Below are 19,239 nucleotides of genomic sequence, written 5' to 3' on the forward strand. Positions count from 1 at the left end.
TTTTGTGAGTTCAGGACTATTCAGATTTATGGATTTTCCGTTCCAGTTACATCATGGGATACCAATAAAGTCGGCCCCTTACCTTCCTACTTGTGTCTATATGCAAATCATCTTTTTGGCTTTATATAAACAACAGTAATGACCACCATATAGTGATTGCAGCCGCCATTACCTCACTAGTAATAGTAAGGAGGACAGGATATGTAATGTGACTCTCCTCAGCACCACAATTGAATCAGTGCTCCATGGCCATTAGAAGATAAACTCAGGTGTTTTGTAACTGCCCAGTAACAAGAGACCAAGTCAGTTCTTATTCTCAATTAAGAATGACTTGACAGCAGGCATCTGCAGATTAACTGACTGATACAGCATACAACCACGTGATAGACTTAGCTAATCACCCTGCAAGGACAAGTTAGGAAATATGAGAACTGACTCCAGCCAATTTCAGACACCAGTTAAATACAAAGTAGCACAGTGAACATTATATAAACCACAAGACTCCAGAATGTTTCTTTCTGAGATTCTACATCAAAACCTTACCCTACAGTCTTTGAGGAAATAACTAGAGAACTGTTGCAGATAGAATCATTGATCAAGACAACAGATGAATTGTCCCTACTCCTAAACTGACTCTATAATGTATTAAATAACATAACATGCATATCTGATCATCCTTCTAATTAAGATATTTCTTTGTCCCATTCCAACAAATTAGCACTATAAATATGTTTCTTTAAGCAACTAAAACTAGGATTTCAGAGTTTTCTATTCATTTTCAAGATGAAGGATTTCACTGGAAACTTATAAGGATCCCAGTGGCCACATCTGATGTACTTTGAATTTAAATGCTGATCATTTAAAAAATAATCTTACCCACAAAACTAATATTTACTTGAATTTGCATTTTCCTTGATAGGTGCACAGAAATTTTATAGTAGTATCTATATTGTGGCAGCGCTTACAGGCCCTGATCAGGGTCCCATTCTGCCAGACACCAGACACTCATAATAATAGATTTGAAGGTTAAAGTATTAGCTTTGATTATTTTTACTGGACCTGGTCTATTCCTGTAGGCTGTATTCTGAGACTCAGCAGGCCTAATTTGACATTGGTGCTGCATGCCAGAACTGTGGAAGACTTTCCCATTTTTCCTGTGTTTGGGTTATATTAGATCACGATTTTAAAGCCAATGTGAAACATTACTATCAATTAATGAAAAGATTTAATTAATGGATTTGATGTGGCCACGTAAAGAACATTACTACTTATCATCCATCCTTCCAAAATAAAGTCCTATTTTACTTTAAATCCCAACATAACAAGATTTTAGCAAGCTGCCTTCCAGCAATATTCGATTTTCAGAGAGTAAAATCTATTTGAACTAATATATACTGCCCTGATTGCCAGAACCAATGTTTTACTAATAAAGAGAATGTCAGTGTGAAAAATGTCTTAGAAATGTGTTGGATCAAAAGAAAGAAAAAGATGCATTAAGTGACTACTTTGTCTATCGTTTATTTTTAAAAATCTCCTGTAAGCATTTTGTAGTGACTTGCCTCACTGCATTTCTAGATGCTTGGCTTGCAGACAGTAGCTTCTTCAATTGCACATTAATGATTGCAGGACAAGATGAAATCTCTTTCTGGATCTGGTCTCATGCATACACACAGCTGTCTAAACTTGATAGCAGCATTTCTCACATGTTCCCTTTAGTTTTGGAGAATATTAATCAGAAATCCATGACAACTCTAGTTCCTTAGCACAGTCCACACCAATATGATAATTCTTAGTCAATTGAAAAACTAATCTATTTATTTTTGGTTTGTTCTCAACCCTGACAAACTATTCCAAAGTCTCATCTCTTAATATGCTATTTACATACTGCCCGGGGTTAGCCTTCCTTCTGCGCCTGCCCCCAAAAGGTACCAATTTCTAAACCGATCTAATTTTTAGTTTCTGCCATCCTCACAGGGCTATTGCAAAGTTTATTTCACTAGAAAGTGAAACTCAGCCCTATGTAGTGTTACCAGATAGCAAGTGTGAAAAATCAGGATGGAGGTGAGGTGAGGGTGAAAGGGGTGGGGTGTTAGGGTCCTATATAAGACAAAGCCCCTAATATCAGGATGTCTCGTCACCCTAGCTCTGTGCAGAGGGATGGCACAATTTATGCACTGCCTGAGTCTCCCTGTGCACTACCTACATTCTGGTTCTGCCCTCTAGTACATAGGGAGATTTAATCAGCGCGTAGGCCTTGTGCTGTCTCTCTGCATAGGGAAGAGTTTTACCCTCTTTGCAAAGGACTGAGATTCTGGAGTGAAAGGTGCTAGAAAAGTGCAAAATATCATTGTTTTTTTAACAACATTGTCTGAAAGAGCAAGAAATAGGTTATTTGAGAGACCAGATTATAATTTCCACCCCCGCTAAGGAGAATTGAAATTAGATTTTTGCAACACTTCTTTCTGAATTCAAAAAAGTCATAGCTTACATTTACAGTTTTACTACCCGGTCTCAGAGTCCATGACATTCACATTCAGAGCAGCAAGCTTATCTGGCTGACCTTGAGTATCTTTCCAAGAAACAGAGAGAATATATTTTTCCCTTAAGGGAGCAAAAAAATATTTGTGCTTATACATCTCACTTCTACCTCACAAATAATATACAGGCATCTAGCCCCTCTACTAGAAGAGGGAGATTTTTAGGTTCCTACACTGACCTACTTTAGTAAGAATCCCAGTTAGATAGTCTTTGTAATTTAAATGTTATTCTACACAGAAAAACAACAAAAAGCAAGATACGCGATGTTTCAGTGACTCTAAACCAAATATGTTTATCTAACTACCAACCCTGAAAACTCCACTTTGGATCTGAAAGCCATAACAGATGATTTTTTTTCTCAACTGTCAACATCAATAAAAAGTCTCTGAAGGCCCAGCTAAACCCTCAGACACATCTGTGCAACCTGATTGTCGTTAGTTGGTTTGCACAGGTGTAAGTAACTGTCTCTCTCATTAGAAAGCTAAGACGACAAATTCATTTTTGTCACTGAAGTCAGCAGTTCTGACTGAATATGTGTAGGGAGCAGATTTGTTGAATAATAAGCTGACATTTTTGCATAGATATTTTTATAGTAAAATTTCATCTTAAACGTTCTACACATTTATTTCTTTCCTTGACTCATTGGAGAATCTAATAAAATCCTGCCAGACTTTCAATGCAAGTCAGTGCCTGTATTTGTTGAGTCATGCAGAGAAGCAGAAGCACATGCTTGATCTTTAAATCTTCTCACCAAGCTTGATTGGGAAAAAGAAACAAAAAACACATGTTGAAATCCTCATGGCAAGATCTTTCTGAAGAGTTAATTCTACTATTTGCAGTTAGTAAAGATTTTCTAAAAGCCCCATCATATAAATTATTATACACACACACACACACTTAAAAGAACATTGTTAAGGTTGCAAAGTCAAGCACTCAAAAGTTAGGAAAGCCAAAATTAAACTGCCTATAAAACCTCCTTTCCACCCTCACTGCCTGTGGCGGATAGGTGCTTGGGGGTACCCCACTGCCCATGGCGGCTTGGAGCTCCGGGGGCCACCAAAGGTGACAGGGGTATGGGTACCCCACAACTGCCTGCCCTTCGGGCCGCAGGGGACCCTGCAGCTCCTGGCCACCACAGGCTGAACTCACGGAGGTAACTGGAAGTCACAGATTCCATGACTTCCAGCGACCTCCGTTATTAAATCATAGCCTTAATTATGATACAGTCGTTAATTACATGCTCACATATTTTTTCCTCATGAACCCTGCCTCTTTCAAAGGACAGGGTGGATTTGCTCTGCAGATGATGATTGAGGGTTGTGAGGGAGGCTGTTCTTTGTAGGACCCCTGCCTCATTTGTTACAGAAGTTGGAAGGTGTGTAGTGAATGAGACAAGAAGAGAAAGGATGGTCTCATAGTTAAGACAGTTGAATGCTGCACTGGAGAATCAGATTCTATCCTTGCCGCTGCCACAGAGTTCCTTTGTGATGCTAAACAACTCACTTAAATCAAACTTTTTACATGTGGTCACTAATGGTATGTTCCTGGGGCCTGTTTTACAGAAGTGCTGAGCCTTTATGACGACAACTGAAGTCTGTGGATGCTGTTCTTGAATATATAGTACTATATAATGCCAAGTACTCTAAAAAATGAGGTCCTAAGTTCTCAGATTGGAAACACCAACATTAATGAATATTTTTTACTTTAATCTCTCTGTGCCTCAGCTTCTCATCTGTAAAATAAGGATAATGCCACGCTCTCACCTCACAGGGTTTTTGTGAAGATCATTTACAATGTAAATGGTGCTGTCAAGACTGCACTGGCCATGGGGTGCAGGGCAGAAGGGTGGGGATGGCTCCTCTACTGCCAAATATTCCCCACCCTGTTTGGCATCTTTATTCCCGGTGTTATCTGCCCTGAAGTAAATAGCTCAGGGAAGGGCCACGGCCATCTCTTGTTATGTCTATAAAACACCAGGCACGTACAGGGAGCAGCTGTCTATGGAGTTAATGGACCATGCTCTAGGGGCGGCCCGCCCAGCGCTCACAGGCCGGGGCTAAGGCCCTAGCCCGATGGGAGGCGAGGGCTGGCAGGCGCTTGGCTCGGCCTGCGATTGGACCTCCCTTGGGCGGGGGGGGGGAAGCGGCCTGAATCAGCCTCTCTGCGCTCGGCGGGTAGCGCCTGGCAAAGGGGTAGGGGCGCCGTCTCCCCGCTGATTGGCTGTGTGGGATCGGGGCGTTGATTGGCTGGGTGAGTCGGCTTTCTTGGCCGCGTCGGGCGCGGCGCGCGGCGCCTCAGTAGGCTCCGGCATCGGCTCCGCGGAGGGGCCCGTCCTGGTGTCCTCGCGCTCCCCCCGTCGCTGCGGCTGGCTCCAGCATGAGCGGGGGAGATGGGGCCGGCGCTAGGGCCCCCCTCTTCCTGCTGCTCCTGCTGCTGCTCTCCCCCGACGGCAGCTGCCTGCCGGGCCCCCGGGCGCGCCAGCAGGGCGGGGGCAGCGCCTCCCCCAGACCCCCGGGGCCGCCCGTCGTGCTGAGTAAGGGCGGGGGCTGGGGACGAAGCCCGGGAGGGCAGTGGGGGGAAGGTTGTGGGCCGGGGACTGGGTACAGGGACTGAGGAAGGATGAGGGAAGGTGGGGGGCAGGGGACTGGGTACAGGGACTGAGGAAGGATGGGGGGCAGTGGGGGGGAAGGTGGGGGGCAGGGGACTGGGTACAGGGGCGGGGGGCTGAGGAGGAAGGTTGGGGGGGGACTAAGTACAAGGGGCTGAGGAGGAAGGCTGGGGGCAGGGGACTGGGTACCGAGGCTGAGGAAGGCTGGGGGCGACTAAGTACAAGGGGCTAAGGAGGAAGGCTGGGGGTAGGGGACTGGGTACCGAGACTGAGGAAGGCTGGGGGGGGGGAAGGCTGGGGGCAGGGGGTTGGGGGGGCAGTGAGGGTGGGTGGCTGAGGAGGAAGGTTGGGGGGGACTGAGTACAGGGGGCTGAGGAGGAAGGCTGGGGGTAGGGGACTGGGTACCGAGACTGAGGAAGGCTGGGGGCAGGGGGTTGGGGGGGCAGTGAGGGTGGGTGGCTGAGGAGGAAGGTTGGGGGGGACTGAGTACAGGGGGCTGAGGAGGAAGGCTGGGGGTAGGGGACTGGGTACCGAGACTGAGGAAGGCTGGGGGGGGGGAAGGCTGGGGGCAGGGGGTTGGGGGGGCAGTGAGGGTGGGTGGCTGAGGAGGAAGGCTGGGGACTGGGTACAGAGGCTGAGGAAGGCTGTGGGGGGGGGGAAGGTTGTGGGCTGGGAACTGGGTACAGGGGCTGGGGGGGACTGAGTACAGAGGGCTGAGGAGGAAGGCTTGGGGGAGAAGGTTGTGGGCTGGGGACTGGGTACAGGAGCTGGGGGGGAGGTTGGGGGCGGGGCACTCTGTACAGGGGGCTGAGGAGGAAGGCTGGGGGGGGCAATGGGGGTGGAAGGTTGGGGGCGGGGGGGGGTGGAAGGTTGTCTGGGGTTGTCAGGTTAGTTCGGAGGGTCCAGGGTTAATTAATGGTGTATTGGTGAATCCCCCTTGTGTCTTGTTCTTTACTTCTTTGGTCAGGCAGCCAGTTCTGCTTGGGCACTGGGCTGCTTGTAGGATGGCCCTGCATGCAAGTCACCTGTATTAAGTGTAAACACTTGGTTTGCAGGGCTGCTCTGAGTTAGGCCTTGTGTAGACCAGGGCTTAAGGGGTAATGTTCGTAAATGTAAACTAACACACTTTAAAAGGACCTCAGACAAGGCACACTGGCTTGGGGCAGCCTAGGCTTTAACTTCACTTGTTTAGCATGTATTAAAGGCAGTGTGCTTTGTCTATATTAGGCTTTTAAAACTTTTTTTGGCTAATGTTTGTTAATATCATATCTTTAAATTCTGCCCTAGACCAGGCTTTACTGTGCTTAACTGAACATATTTAGATGCATATGTGTGGACTTGCAGTATAGTTGAATGATCTCATAAGTAAAAACTACAACTGTGGTGTGTAATTCACTGTACATAGGACTGGACTGCATTGAAAATTTTTCCAGTTAAACTGCTGGTGTTGCACGTTCCTGGGTGGACACTCTAATTCTGGAATAAGAGCATCCACATTGGGGAGTTACACCAGGGGAATAATAAGAGGGGCTTTTTTCAGTGTATTTTAAGCTGCTTCTGAAGCGGCATAAAGTAAGCTGGCAAAAAGCAATTTCATAGCAGAAAAGTGTGTCTGTACAGGGAGTTATAGTGATATAACTAGCAGTTTAAATTTGCACCTAATTTTATATCTGGCCTGCCCCACTTCTTGTTTACAGTATTGTGAACATGCCAGAACTGGGGTGTCCTTTTGTGTGTTTCCTAATATGTAGTGATATTTTCTAGGGCTTAATGATTCTTCTTAAGTAGCAGAGAATTAAATAGGAGACGGTGATTCTGGCCATCTGAAGAAGCTAGGGCACATTTTCCCCCTCCTTCATTTTTCTCCTCCCTTTATGCATTTCAGAACAGTGACTGAAAATTTTACCAGACCTACTAACCAAAAGATTAAACCACTAGTCAGGAGCCAAAGCAGAGGCTGCATGGGGGTGACTCACTCAGTTCACACTTAGACTGTCTTCTCAATCATATGGGTTGGAAATTTTTCTTAAAATGTAAATGTGTATGCTGCTGAAGTTGATTTCTAAACCCCTTCATTTACCAGAGCAAGTTCCCACTTGTAAGTGGCATGTGGGCCATTAGATTTTTTTTCAAACCCTAAATCAATTTAAGTCATGTTAACAAGGGAAAACTCCCTTTTCCCAACTTTTTATTCAAGCTGAAATTTATTCTTGAGAGAAGGGAATTATAAATCAAAAATAGGATTGGGGGGGGGATTGGGTTTCACAGTTGTTAGAAAGTAACATTAAGAATTCTACTTCATCACACAACCCAGAAAATTCATTGCTGCTTGTTGCAGCAGCAAATGGGTTCCAAGTCCTTGCATCTGTGCTAATAAGCAATAAAAACCTTGAGGCAGAAGTTTCTTGGGTAAATATTAGGTGTCTTTTTTAAAAAAAAGCTTGCAATAAGTGCAATTGTTTGAATATTGTTTTGCTGCATTTAAAACAGTTGTCAGGCTTGTTTGCTCCTGAAACTTCCCAGTGCATATGCACACATTGGTGTCCATTGGAATTGAAATTGTAAAACATATCTAATGTATTAAATAGGGATGTATTTGTTCTTGATACTGATGCATGCCCCTACAAGCAGTACATTCTGCATTTTCAGTATGCAAATAATGCTGACGCTATTAACAAATTATTTCCAGAGAAAAAAGCTGGGAAGAGTTTTTATTGGCTTGCCATAGATGTCAAGGTCTATTTTGATTTACACAGATTAGTTGATATGTTAAAATGCTGCTGTTCAGAATTATTATTTCCTTCGCTGCACACATATTTTGGAAAAATGTATGTTGTACATTAGTTTAGATAGTAACTTAGCTGCTCAATGCATTGTATTGCTATGAAGATACCATTACAGCTTTTAAGTAGATGTCTGGACTACTTGGCTAGAATGGTATAAATGGGTGGTGATGGGAAAAGTTTAGCACCAGTTTGCTGTAATGTGCTAAACTCATGGAATTAAGTGCAAGCAAAGCAATTTGCTGTGAGCCATCTTTGTGAAGATTAGGAAGAAGCTTTTTGCCTCATCTGCCCTAATTCTTCCTTGTTCCCTTTATAACACTGAATCTTAGCAATAAGCTTTGTTACTTACATTCCAGTGCAAGCTTCTTCATGATAAAGCTGACCGCTTAATAACCACTGATCCAAATCAGACTCCAGCCACATAAGAAGTAAATGAGATTGGGTAACAATCATGTGATAAACAGATGTTGTCCATGGGACTGTAATGCTGTTACTTATGAAACAGTTATAGGTATACAAATTCCTCAAGCATAGTAAAGGGATATTCCTTAATTTATAAGATCTTGTTTCTTTTGTGAGAAGATTATAGCATAGATTCAATTGCTGAACATGTATTTGGCAGGTGGGAGAGAGGAGATTTTTTTTTTTTTTTTAAGTAAAAGCTCTTCTCTACATAATCAAAACGAGTTGTCAGCCAGCATTTGTAAAATTAATAACTTGTCTTGACTATGTGTCTATTCTAATCTGTTCCTTCGCTCCCTTTCTCCAGCAAGCTTCTCACCCCATTTGCCAGATGCCTGGTACAATCCTCAGGAAATAGAAGTAACCTCCTTCTAACCTCCCCCCATTAAAACAAAATGGCTAAAATTCCACCTGTTTTATGACGATATGCAATTGTTTTGTGTTGTCTATATATCATAGAATTATAGAACTGGAAGGGACCTCGAGAGTTCATCTAGTCCAGTTCCCTGCACTCAAGGCAGGACTAAGTATTATCATCCCTGACAGGTGTTTATCCAAGCTGCTCTTAAAAATCCCCAGTGATGGAGATTCCACCACCTTCCTAGGCAATTTATTCCAATACTTAACCACTCTGACAGTTAGGAAGTTTTTCCTAATGTCCAGCCTAAACCACCCTTGCTGCAATTTAAGCCCATTGCTTTTTGTCCTATCCTCAGAGTTTAAGAAGAACAATTTTTCTCCCTCCTCCTTATAACAAGCTTTTATGTACTTGAAAACTGTTATCATGTCCCCTCTCAGTCTTCTCTTCTCCAGACGAAACAAACCCAATTTTTTCAATCTTCCCTCATAGGTCATGTTTTCTAGACCTTTAATAATTTTTGTTGCTCTTCGCTGAACTTTATAAGTGTACTGTCTATGCCATATGTGAAAAGGTACAAGGTTTTTCAGGGTTGGGACCTATTTTGCATAGCTCACTCTAGTAAAATACTATGCATTATTTTTTGAGCATCAAAAATGCTATGTGCTTTGGAAAAACACCTGTCCAAAAGAGCTTAGTCTAAATTCAACATGATGTAGCAAGTGAAGGTTATAAACAAAGGACAAGGAGGCTGACTATAGAATCATAGAAATGTAGGACTGGAAGGGACCTCGATGGGTCATTTAGGCCAGTCCCTGGCACTGAGGCAGGACTAAGTGTTATCTAGACCAGTGGCTCTCAACCATTCCAGACTGTACCCCTTTCAGGAGTCTGATTTATCTTGCATACCCCAAGTTTCACCTTGCTTAAAAACTACTTGCTTACAAAATCTGACAAAAATACAAAAGTGCCACAGCACGCTATTACTGAAAAATTGCTTACTTTCTCATTTTGCTTCTATGAAATTTTAGTTTGTATTGACTTCACTAGTGCTTTTTATGTAGCCTGTTGTAAAACTGGCAAATATCTAGATAAGTTTATGTACCCCTTTGAAGACCTCTGCGTACCTCCAGTGGTATGCATACCCATGGTTGAGAACCGCTGATCTAGACCATCCATGACAAGTATTTGTAGGCTTTTAAGAACAGATTAGGAAATGATGAAGATTCCACAACCTCCCTAGATAATTGGTTCCAGTGCTAATTACCTTAACAGGAAGTCTTTCTAATGTTTAACCTAATCTCTCTCGTTGCAATTTAAGACCATTGCTTCTTATCCTGTCCTCAGTGGTTATGGAGAACAGTTTATCACCCTTCTCTTTGCAACAACCTTTTATGTAATTGAAGAATGTTATGTTCTCGCTCACTTATCTGTGTCAAGACTAAGCAAGCTTATTTTTTTTCCGGTCTTTCCTCGTAGGTCATGTTTTCTAGAACTTTGACCATACTTGTTGGCTTTCCTCTGGACTTTCTCCATCTTTCCTGAAGTCTTATGCCCAGAACTGGACACAGTACTCCAGTTGAGGCCTTATCAGTGCTGAGTAGAGTGGAATAATTACTACTTGTGTCTTGTTTACAACACTCCTGCTAATACATCTAAGAATGTTGTTCACTTTTTTTTGGCAACAGTATTGCATTGTTGGTTAATATTTAGTTTGTGATCCACTATACCCCCCAGATCCTTTTCTGCAGTACTCCTTCCTAGGCAGTTATTTGCACTTTGTATTTGTGCAATTGATTATTCCTTCTTACGTGTATTACTTTGCATTTGTCATTATTGAATTTATAAGTGTACTCTGCCATTATCCAAATAATTTATGAAGATATTGAATAGAACTGAATGCAGGACTGATCCCTGCGGGACCCTACTTGATATGCCCTTCTAGCTTGATTGTGAACCATTGATAACTATTTTGAGTACAGTTTTCCAACCAGTTGTGCACCCACCTTATGGTACTTTTGTCTAGGCTATATTTCTTTATGAGATGGTCATGTGAGGCAGTATCAGAAGCCTTACTAATGTCAAGATATGACAGTTTCTGCTTCACCCCATCCTTAAGGCTTGTTACCCTGTCAAAGAAAGCTATTAGGTTGGTTTGATATGATTTGTTCTTGACAGATCCGAATTGACTGTTCCTGCCTTATTTTCTTGTAGGTGCTTACAAACTGATTATTTGCTCCATTATCTTTCCTGTTACCAAAGCTAAGCTGCATGGTCTATATTTCCCTCAGTTGTCCTTATTCCCATGGTAATTCTGTAAAGGATGTACACATCTTGATGATTGCAATTAACCTATCATTACCTTTCTTTTTATCCTCATTTTGCATAGGTGACATGGCAAAAATGAGCTTTTAGAGGTGATTTCAGTGAAAAACAGGAGATGGCTAGGAAGTAAGATTTGGTGAGGACATACCAAGGATCAGAGGCAACATGGAGGAAGTCATGGAAACGTTTGAGGGAGGTGGTGAAAAGGGGAATTAAAATTGGAATCGTTGTTGAAGTGTAGTAGGCAAAAGGGAATGGAAACGGAAACTAACTCGAGGTATAGGCTGGGGCTGTGTAATGAAGGGCTACATATATGTGTGATGGCTTTGTATTCCAGTTCAGAGCAGGGCATATATTGATTGACTTGCTTTCTTAGCCTTTCCTTTATGCGCTTGTTTTCACCATACATATTGTGGTAGATTTTTATTACTCTTGTAGCTTTATGGTAAGTGTGGTCATGTAAATTCAACATTCATTAGTAACTTTGGGCCACTCTGTTTTTGAATGCTATAACTCACAAAATTGTCCAAAATTATGGGTTTTAAACATTTTTGTTCATTTTTTTTTGTTTGTTCTCACAGTTGTGGGAAATTATAGGGGGAGTGTCTGAAAATAATTATTTAATGACAATAGAAGTTGATTCAAAAGTTAGTTTTATAACTGTTAAAATACACATTGTCAACATCACATGTCAAAATATGCAAAGTAAATATCCTTAAATCAAACTAAGTTCTCAAGCAGCATTTTTCTTTGTTTCTGTAAATTTTTATTATAGATGAAAATATTTTTTGTTTTATGTGTGAATGATGAAACTAGTGTTTACTGAAATTTATCAATAAAAATCTAATCCTTCCAAGCTGACTTGTGAACTGTGATGCTTTGTACTGCTTTTGACATAATTTTGCCTTATTGTCATGGACCATGTTCAAAGGACACTGTCAATGTGAAAATTATTTTCTAAAAACTTTCTGTTCATGATTGCTACAAGTAACACTGAAGAGTACTGTAACTGAAAGAAATTAAAGGGTGAAAAAACCTGCTAATTTCAGTTTTACAGCACTTTGTGGATGGTTTCCCTGTTTCCCTGCATAGCAAGGATCTTTTCATCAAAAGAGTAAACTAACATCAACAGGGGAGCAGAAAAAATTTCTACACTTTTCAAAAAGGAATTGAAGAAACTTCAGAGCACACCGTTTAAATGGTACTCTATCGGAAATTGGCTTTTTAAAAATTAGGCTAATTAAATAAGAGAATCAAGCTGAAAGTATTCCTCTAAATTCTACTGTTTTACTAGCTTTACCATATCTGTTGTAGGCTACTGTGGCATACCTCTTAAATGGCCCTCCTTTTATGTGACAGTCATTCATTTTAGACCCAAAGTTACCGGTGTTCCACACAAACCTTGTGTCCCCTCGCTTTTATTGTTGAAAACTACTTATATAAGAAATAAAGAATTGTGAAATTGTCGCTATAGAGTTGTTTACACTAAAGCAGGGTATATCACATCCTTTTAAGTTTCTTGCATGAATAATTGTGTCCCTGATTTTGGATCTTGACATGTGAAGGGAGACTTACTGTGGTGTTTCCCTGTCTTCTTTCTGGTTTCTTCTCCTTGCTTTTTCTGTGATCCTTCACTGGGAAAAAAGGTTTGCTGTCAGCACATGCTGACTAAGGGCAGCATATTACTATCCTAGTGTAGAAAAAGCAAGTTGTGGTTTGAATGCAAGTTGGTTGGTTGAGAAACTCTATGGTATTAGACTAGGCCTGTAAGGGATAGTAAGTAGTATTTCAAATCATATTCGCTAACTCAGTCTTTGAAAGCACCTGTATTTTTTATTTAGACTCTTAGTTTTACAGTCTATGCATAATCCTAGACGATAGTGCATTCTAGCCAAGTCATTTACTGGCCATGCCTTAGTTATCCTCTATGAAAACTGTAGCTTAACCCCCTCCCCCCTCCAAAATACGAAAAGATGTAAGGGGAGTTTTATTCACCTGGAATTACAAACAGGATCAAAATAAGTCCTATGTAATTTATTGCAACCTTATCTCCTCCCTACAATAAAACGCACCTGAGAACCAAGTCTGGATTCTTGGTGGTTCAACTGTAAAAACAGCTCTCTGCTGCTTGAATAACAGAAGCATCATGTGACTTTGTGGGGTTTTTTTTGCCCTGCTGCTCCTAATCATAAAACAAGCATTTTCTGTGGTAAACTGGTTTTGGGTGTACAAAGTAGCTTTAATGAGCCCTCCTCCTTGGAGAACTGTGGCAAGTTACTCTCATAAATTCTTATGGAAAACTGAGTATAGTACAATAAAGGAAAGACAGCTTCCTGGAATAACATTCATATAAAACTCCCAACTTCTGATCTGCAAACTGATTTATGGACGTGACAACGCTTTGGCTAACCACACTAACAGGTATTGAGAAGAAATTGCTGCTGTGGGCAAACTGGGCTGGGCTTATGCCCCAAGCCATGTGCTTTTACATTCGTTACATTTTTATCTAATATAATTGGTTATCTTTTGCTACATAAATATCCGTTTCTGTTTCTGTCTAATGAGAAGGTAGGTAAAGAGGAGCAACTGATTTTCTTTCTCTTTGAGGTATTTTATATATTCGTTATGGCATCTCTCATTTTCTTGTCTCTAGTCTTAATCTTATGCCTTTTCTCAGAGGGCAGTCACAAAATTAGAGAAGCCTTTGAAATATCAGTCTTAAGATCCCATCTTAACTAGCATGTTCAAATTTCCTAAAACTTTACCTGTGCATTCTTTTGTAAATAAAGTATTTGTTTTGGACATGCAGACTTAAAAATTTTAAGCTTTTTATATAACCTTTCCAGTGAAAAAGGTTAGAAACGGCATTTGTAAATGCAAGCATGTAAGGTATGACAAAAAATTTACCTTTTTATAGAAGTCTGTTTGGAGTCATTTTACTTTTCCCAGGTGGTCTGAAACCTAAAGGAAATGCTTCTGTCAACTACTATCAAATCATCTTGTGAAAATGTCAAAACATTATTGGTTTTCTTCTGCAGAGCTTGTCATATGGTTGATTCCTGCTGATTGCTTTCTACGCGATAGTCTCCCATCCAAAATGCAGCTAATACTCTTGCAACCAAAATTTAAACTATTAATACTCTTCAGTTAAGTTGGTAAAGGATTGTAAATCTGACTTTTTTTTTTCTGAATCCAAAAGTTTATCTAAATTAGCATTGCTGGCTTTGTGTACGTTCTAACTTCCCCATGAATCTTCTCACAAGATTTCTTTTGCAAATTGCAATCTGTATTTGTAAAATTTTAGTTGTGAGCATATAGTGATGAAACTGCTTCATTGCCAATATGGAGACCTTTTAGATTTCTCTCTAATTTGGAGAAAAGCCACCCCAAAATTGTCCTGGTCCTACCTCGTTATTAGTTTTCATATTTACTAACTTGGCAGCCGTTCCCTGACACACACATGTGTGCGTGCATGCGTATGGGCTCCAGTCTTCAAACTGCAATGTGTGGTGTCTCGGGGTTGTGGAAATTGTGCCTTCACTGTTAGTTGAAACGACTTAAAATTTTATCAGCCTTCGACTTTGCTAGTTCTCTACTTTATGCATCCATACCCTAATTTAAAAGACTTAACAGTAGTCAGCCGGCAGTTTTTCTTGTCTTCTACGTTGTCAGACACTGGAACACAACGACATTTCTGTTCAATAACATCAGTGTTGAATATTATAACCTAACCTAGTTAGGTTTTTGTAGTAAGGGTATCTTCTTTTGTAGTCACAAGTGAAACTTCTGTACAACTTACATTAACATAATGAAGCTAGTAATTAAATGTCTAACTTGTTCCTTCATCCTCTGAATTGTGACCCTTCCTAATCTGTGCAGAAGTGTGATTGTTTAGCTGCTGTTTAGAAACAATCATTCCCTAATATCTCTCACCCTTATCCAGGCTTTCAAACAGTACCTTTTGCTGAAAGAGCTTGTTTTTAAAAAGAAGCCAAAGCTTTGAGTGAGAATAAGTGTCAGTTACCTGTCCATTTTGTTTTGCACTGGAAAAGAAGACAATATCATCTTGTCACGCCTTTGGCAGCCAGCCACTGAAACTGACCAGCCATGAGTAACTAACCTAAATATAGTTATGTTTTTGTGCTTCTTTCTAGTTAAGAGCTTTGGTGCAGCAGCCAAAAAAGGCACAAGATTATGTGAAATAACATGTGGCCAGCTAGTTCTATAAGCAGAGACTTAAACAGCAGTTTATGGGGTTCTGAGTTTGAACTTCAATACTTTTTGAACTTTATCATTTTTCAAGAGTGTGATGCAGTGCTACAATGCCCTACTATTGATGATGGCTACACTTTCCACTATATTAGTTTTTGAAATAACCTAAAATAAATTCTGACCTGCTACTGTGCTTAAACAACTTCATTGAGAGAGAGAGAGAGAGAGAGAGAGAGAGAGAGAGAGAGAGTGTGTGTGTGTGTGTCAGAGGTCTAATGAGAGATGGGGTAGTTGATAGAGAAATACAGAGTAAAACATTTGAGACAACAGATCCAAATTCTTTTCCTCCCTCTCCCTACACATTCTTTACAGAAGTGGTCTCCAAAGTGGGGTGCGCAAGAGGATCCTTGGGGGTGCGCGGCAGGAGGAGCGCTTTTTTTTTTTGCGCTTTGGTGCCGCAGGGGGTGCGTGCTCAAAAAATTTTTACTGATGGGGTACGCGATCAAAAAAGTTTGGAGACCACTGCTTTACAGAATAGGCTAGGGCAGTGGTTCTCAACCTATTAATGTGTTACATGGACCTCAGGTTGAGAACCACAGCGCCCTCCCCCACAGTCCGCTATGCCAAGCGCCCCCCTCCACAGAGAGGGGCAAGGAGTGGAGCCCTGGACATGGAGCTGGGAAGCCAGGACCCAGATCCCAACTCGGGCAGCCTAAAAGCTGAGGGTGTTGCAGCACCCCTAGTTCCCAGTGTCCCACTGCCCAAAGTGCCCCCTTCCCCACAAACCTGCCCAGAGACCCACTCTCCTGCACTCTGCCCCCCTGCCTCAGCAGCCCCCTGCTGGCAGGAGCCCTCCAGCAGGCTTCCAGATGCTGTCTTCCCCTCAGCCAGCCCCGTCCCCATTCAGATTAGAGCAGCAAGTTTTGAATTTTTTTAGCACAAAGCTGGGCTGCAGCTGTGTGCTAATTGTGCCGCATGCGGGCCATGGGTTGAGAACCGCTGGGCTAAGGGAACAGACTTGCTCACTGTCTTGCATACCCAACTGAAGTTCTTTATTGCTGGTGACTTTAAGAGATCCCTTTAGGAGTCTGTTTTAAACTATATATGTACCCCAAAATTTCCACAGAAAAGAACTGGAGGGTGGGGAGGAGGAGGAGGCGAGAGTTTAAATTTCTCCACACCCTAGTATGAGATTGCTGGGATCAGCAATTGATGGTGATTTGCTCTCAGTAGGCCAGCTTAAAATAGGAGCTCTTTTTATCTATCTCAACACTTACTCCTGGGTCATCAGTCTCTCTGAGCACTTTACAAGAAAGTAAAACAAGTGACTTGCACGTGCAGAGTGCTGCTCCAGTCTAGCACTTTAGCAGAGTGAGCTTCTTAGAAGGTTCGATTAATGAAGGAAAAATAGAATAATGCTATAAACTAATATGCCCTAAGATTCAGTACAAATAGCTGAACCATGGCTATTTCCCCTATTTCAAAGCCTCATTCCTTAAAATGTCCAACCCAAAGATGCAGAAGTCAAGAAATAGATATGCAGCTGTTTATTGACTAGAGACAGTGCCAGAACTTATATTTGCTCTTATAATTGAAGTTCTGGCTCTGCCTTGTTGCCTGGAAGCTATGTATCCTGGTTTATCTAATTTTTGCTGCTGTTCGTGGAAACTTATGTTCCGAGGCTGATTTCAGAAGCCTTCAGGCAAGTTATGCCAATTTATTGCAGCGAGCTGTGCATGACCTTGCTTTTATTATAAGTTTGTTTTAAACAGACTATATGGCTGTCTTCACTTGGCTATACATGGTTCCCTGTTAGTCTACAGAGATAGGAAACCAATTATTTCCAAGTGTTTTCCAAAAGTAGGAAAAAGTATGTGTATACATGCAAAATCTTGTGCTGTTTTATTATTTTAGAGGTGTGACTTCTTGGAAAGGAATATGTGGGAAGAGTACTGTGTAAAAAATTGTGTGGTTGGTGTACCACTTGTTAACCTTTGGAGGAAACTTGGCAGAACACAATTACTATTTTTTGGATAATAGGACACTATAAATAGTAAAATCCTATGTTTTGATTGATTAGTTAGTTTTGAGGGGTGAAAAAATCAAACTGTAAACGCTGCAGACCTGCATTTAAAAGTCTCAAGATGCCAGGTGTACATGCTGGAAAGTGTACAGCTGCACACATGCTAAATGGACTGTTACACCACTAGCTGGTAATCTGCAAAACCCACTTACACTTGCAAACTCTGTTTGTCACAGTAAATGCACATGCGTTTTTACTTGTGGTCCTGCGCTTTCTCATGTTTTGTAAAAGTGTCCCTAATTATTTTAACTTCATTTGCAATAGTGGAATGATGGTAGGAGGGGGAATAGAAAGTGGATTGGGAAGAGTGTAGAAGGGAAATTTCAGAATGTTCATTTCTTGAGTCAAAAAGTTTCATGATAACTGTTGAGCAAACCCACTACTGTCTTTGGAGTTGGAATATTATTTGATTGATTTTGCCACAACTTCCTCTTTGCAAGTCTTTTAAAAATTGTTGTATAGGTGGACGTTAATCCATATTGGTTCTTGATTTGTCTGTTGTTGTAATCTGTTCCAGACCAAACTCTGATTAGTTTTTTTCTTTCACCTGAGACAGCCATATGGCCAGTCAGAATTAGAACAGCAGTGAATCTGACCAGTGTAGTAAAATGGAATGAATTGAGTCTAGTAGGAACTTGCATTGGTGCAGCACATGTACTGTTACGTCTCCAACAAAAAAAGGCAAATTCAATAAATTTAAAATATCGCTGGGTAGTTATAATATTCGTTGGCCTGGATTCTCCAAGAGAGCAAATAACCTCTCTTGCAGAGTAAGACACATTGGAAAGTAGTAATGTAACGCTGCCTGAGCTGAGAGTCTGTCAGAGCTTTTTTTTTTTTAATTGCTCAGTATCTTGCTTGTTTTTAGTCGTCTTTGTGCAAGTCTTGGCAGTAATGGTTGACAAATGCAAACGAAGGCTGACAGTTTTCTGTGTTGGAGAGAATAATAAATTGCAAAAAAAAAGGTAAAAATAGCAGACCATCTGCATGCTGATTAGGGATAGATACTATAACATTAGTGTCAAGACCATAACATCAGTTCTAAAACCTGGATGCAAAGGACATAAGGATATATGTGCAGATTAGTAAACTACAACCCGACTAAGTGCTGTGAACTGAGGCTGTTATGCCAGCAGATACAAAGTAATGAAAATAAAGCTCCAATAATGAAGTAAAAGAAAAACTGATCCAAATTCATTTTCTGTGGGTAGTGGTGAAAATGTTAAATAAGAAATTATGTGACCAGTTAGTGTTGCAATATTCTGAAGGAAAAAATTCTGTCTTCCAAAAGCTGTTGGATTACTCTCTACGGGACACAGAGGTTTTTGATAAGGCTTTGATACAATCTGCTTGTGAGACTCCTGTTTTAAGATAACACCCCCCCCCCCCCCAGGAATTCTAATAGGTTGGTGAGGCATGTTTTGCCTTTACAAAAGCCCCAACTTTTTGTGTTCATCTATGTGTGTGCGAATTCTGTTCTTTCCTATAGTTTCAACCAATTTGCCTGGTACTGAAGTTAGGCTTACTGGCCTATAATTCCCAGGATTGCCTCTGGAGCCTTTTTTTAAAAAATCACTCACATTAGCTATCCTTCAGTCATCTAGTACAGAGGCTGATTTAAGTGATAGGTTACACACCACAGTTAGTAGTTCTGCAATTTCATATTTGAGTTCCTTCAGAACTCATGGGTGAATACCATCTGGTCCTGGTGACTTCTTAATGTTTAATTTATCAATTTATTCGAAAACCTCTACTGACACCTCAGTCTGGGACAGTTCTTCAGATTTGTCACTTAAAATGAATGGCTCAGGTTTGGGAATTCCCTCACATCCTCTGCAGTCAAAATCGATGCAAAGAATTCATGTAG

General features: G+C 41.2%; 1 protein-coding gene across 1 annotated transcript in view; it reads left to right on the plus strand.

The window, feature by feature from the left end:
- The first annotated feature begins 4,914 nt into the window (after positions 1-4,914).
- Positions 4,915-19,239, plus strand: part of PLA2G15 (phospholipase A2 group XV) — a 29,593-nt gene continuing 15,268 nt past the window's right edge. The window contains exon 1 of the mRNA XM_065416559.1: positions 4,915-5,071. Within this exon, the coding sequence (XP_065272631.1) occupies positions 4,915-5,071 (157 nt within the window). The remainder of the gene's footprint in view (positions 5,072-19,239) is intronic.

This window comes from Emys orbicularis, chromosome 14 (assembly GCF_028017835.1).
Source record: "Emys orbicularis isolate rEmyOrb1 chromosome 14, rEmyOrb1.hap1, whole genome shotgun sequence".
In the NCBI taxonomy this organism is placed as follows: Eukaryota; Metazoa; Chordata; order Testudines; family Emydidae; genus Emys; species Emys orbicularis.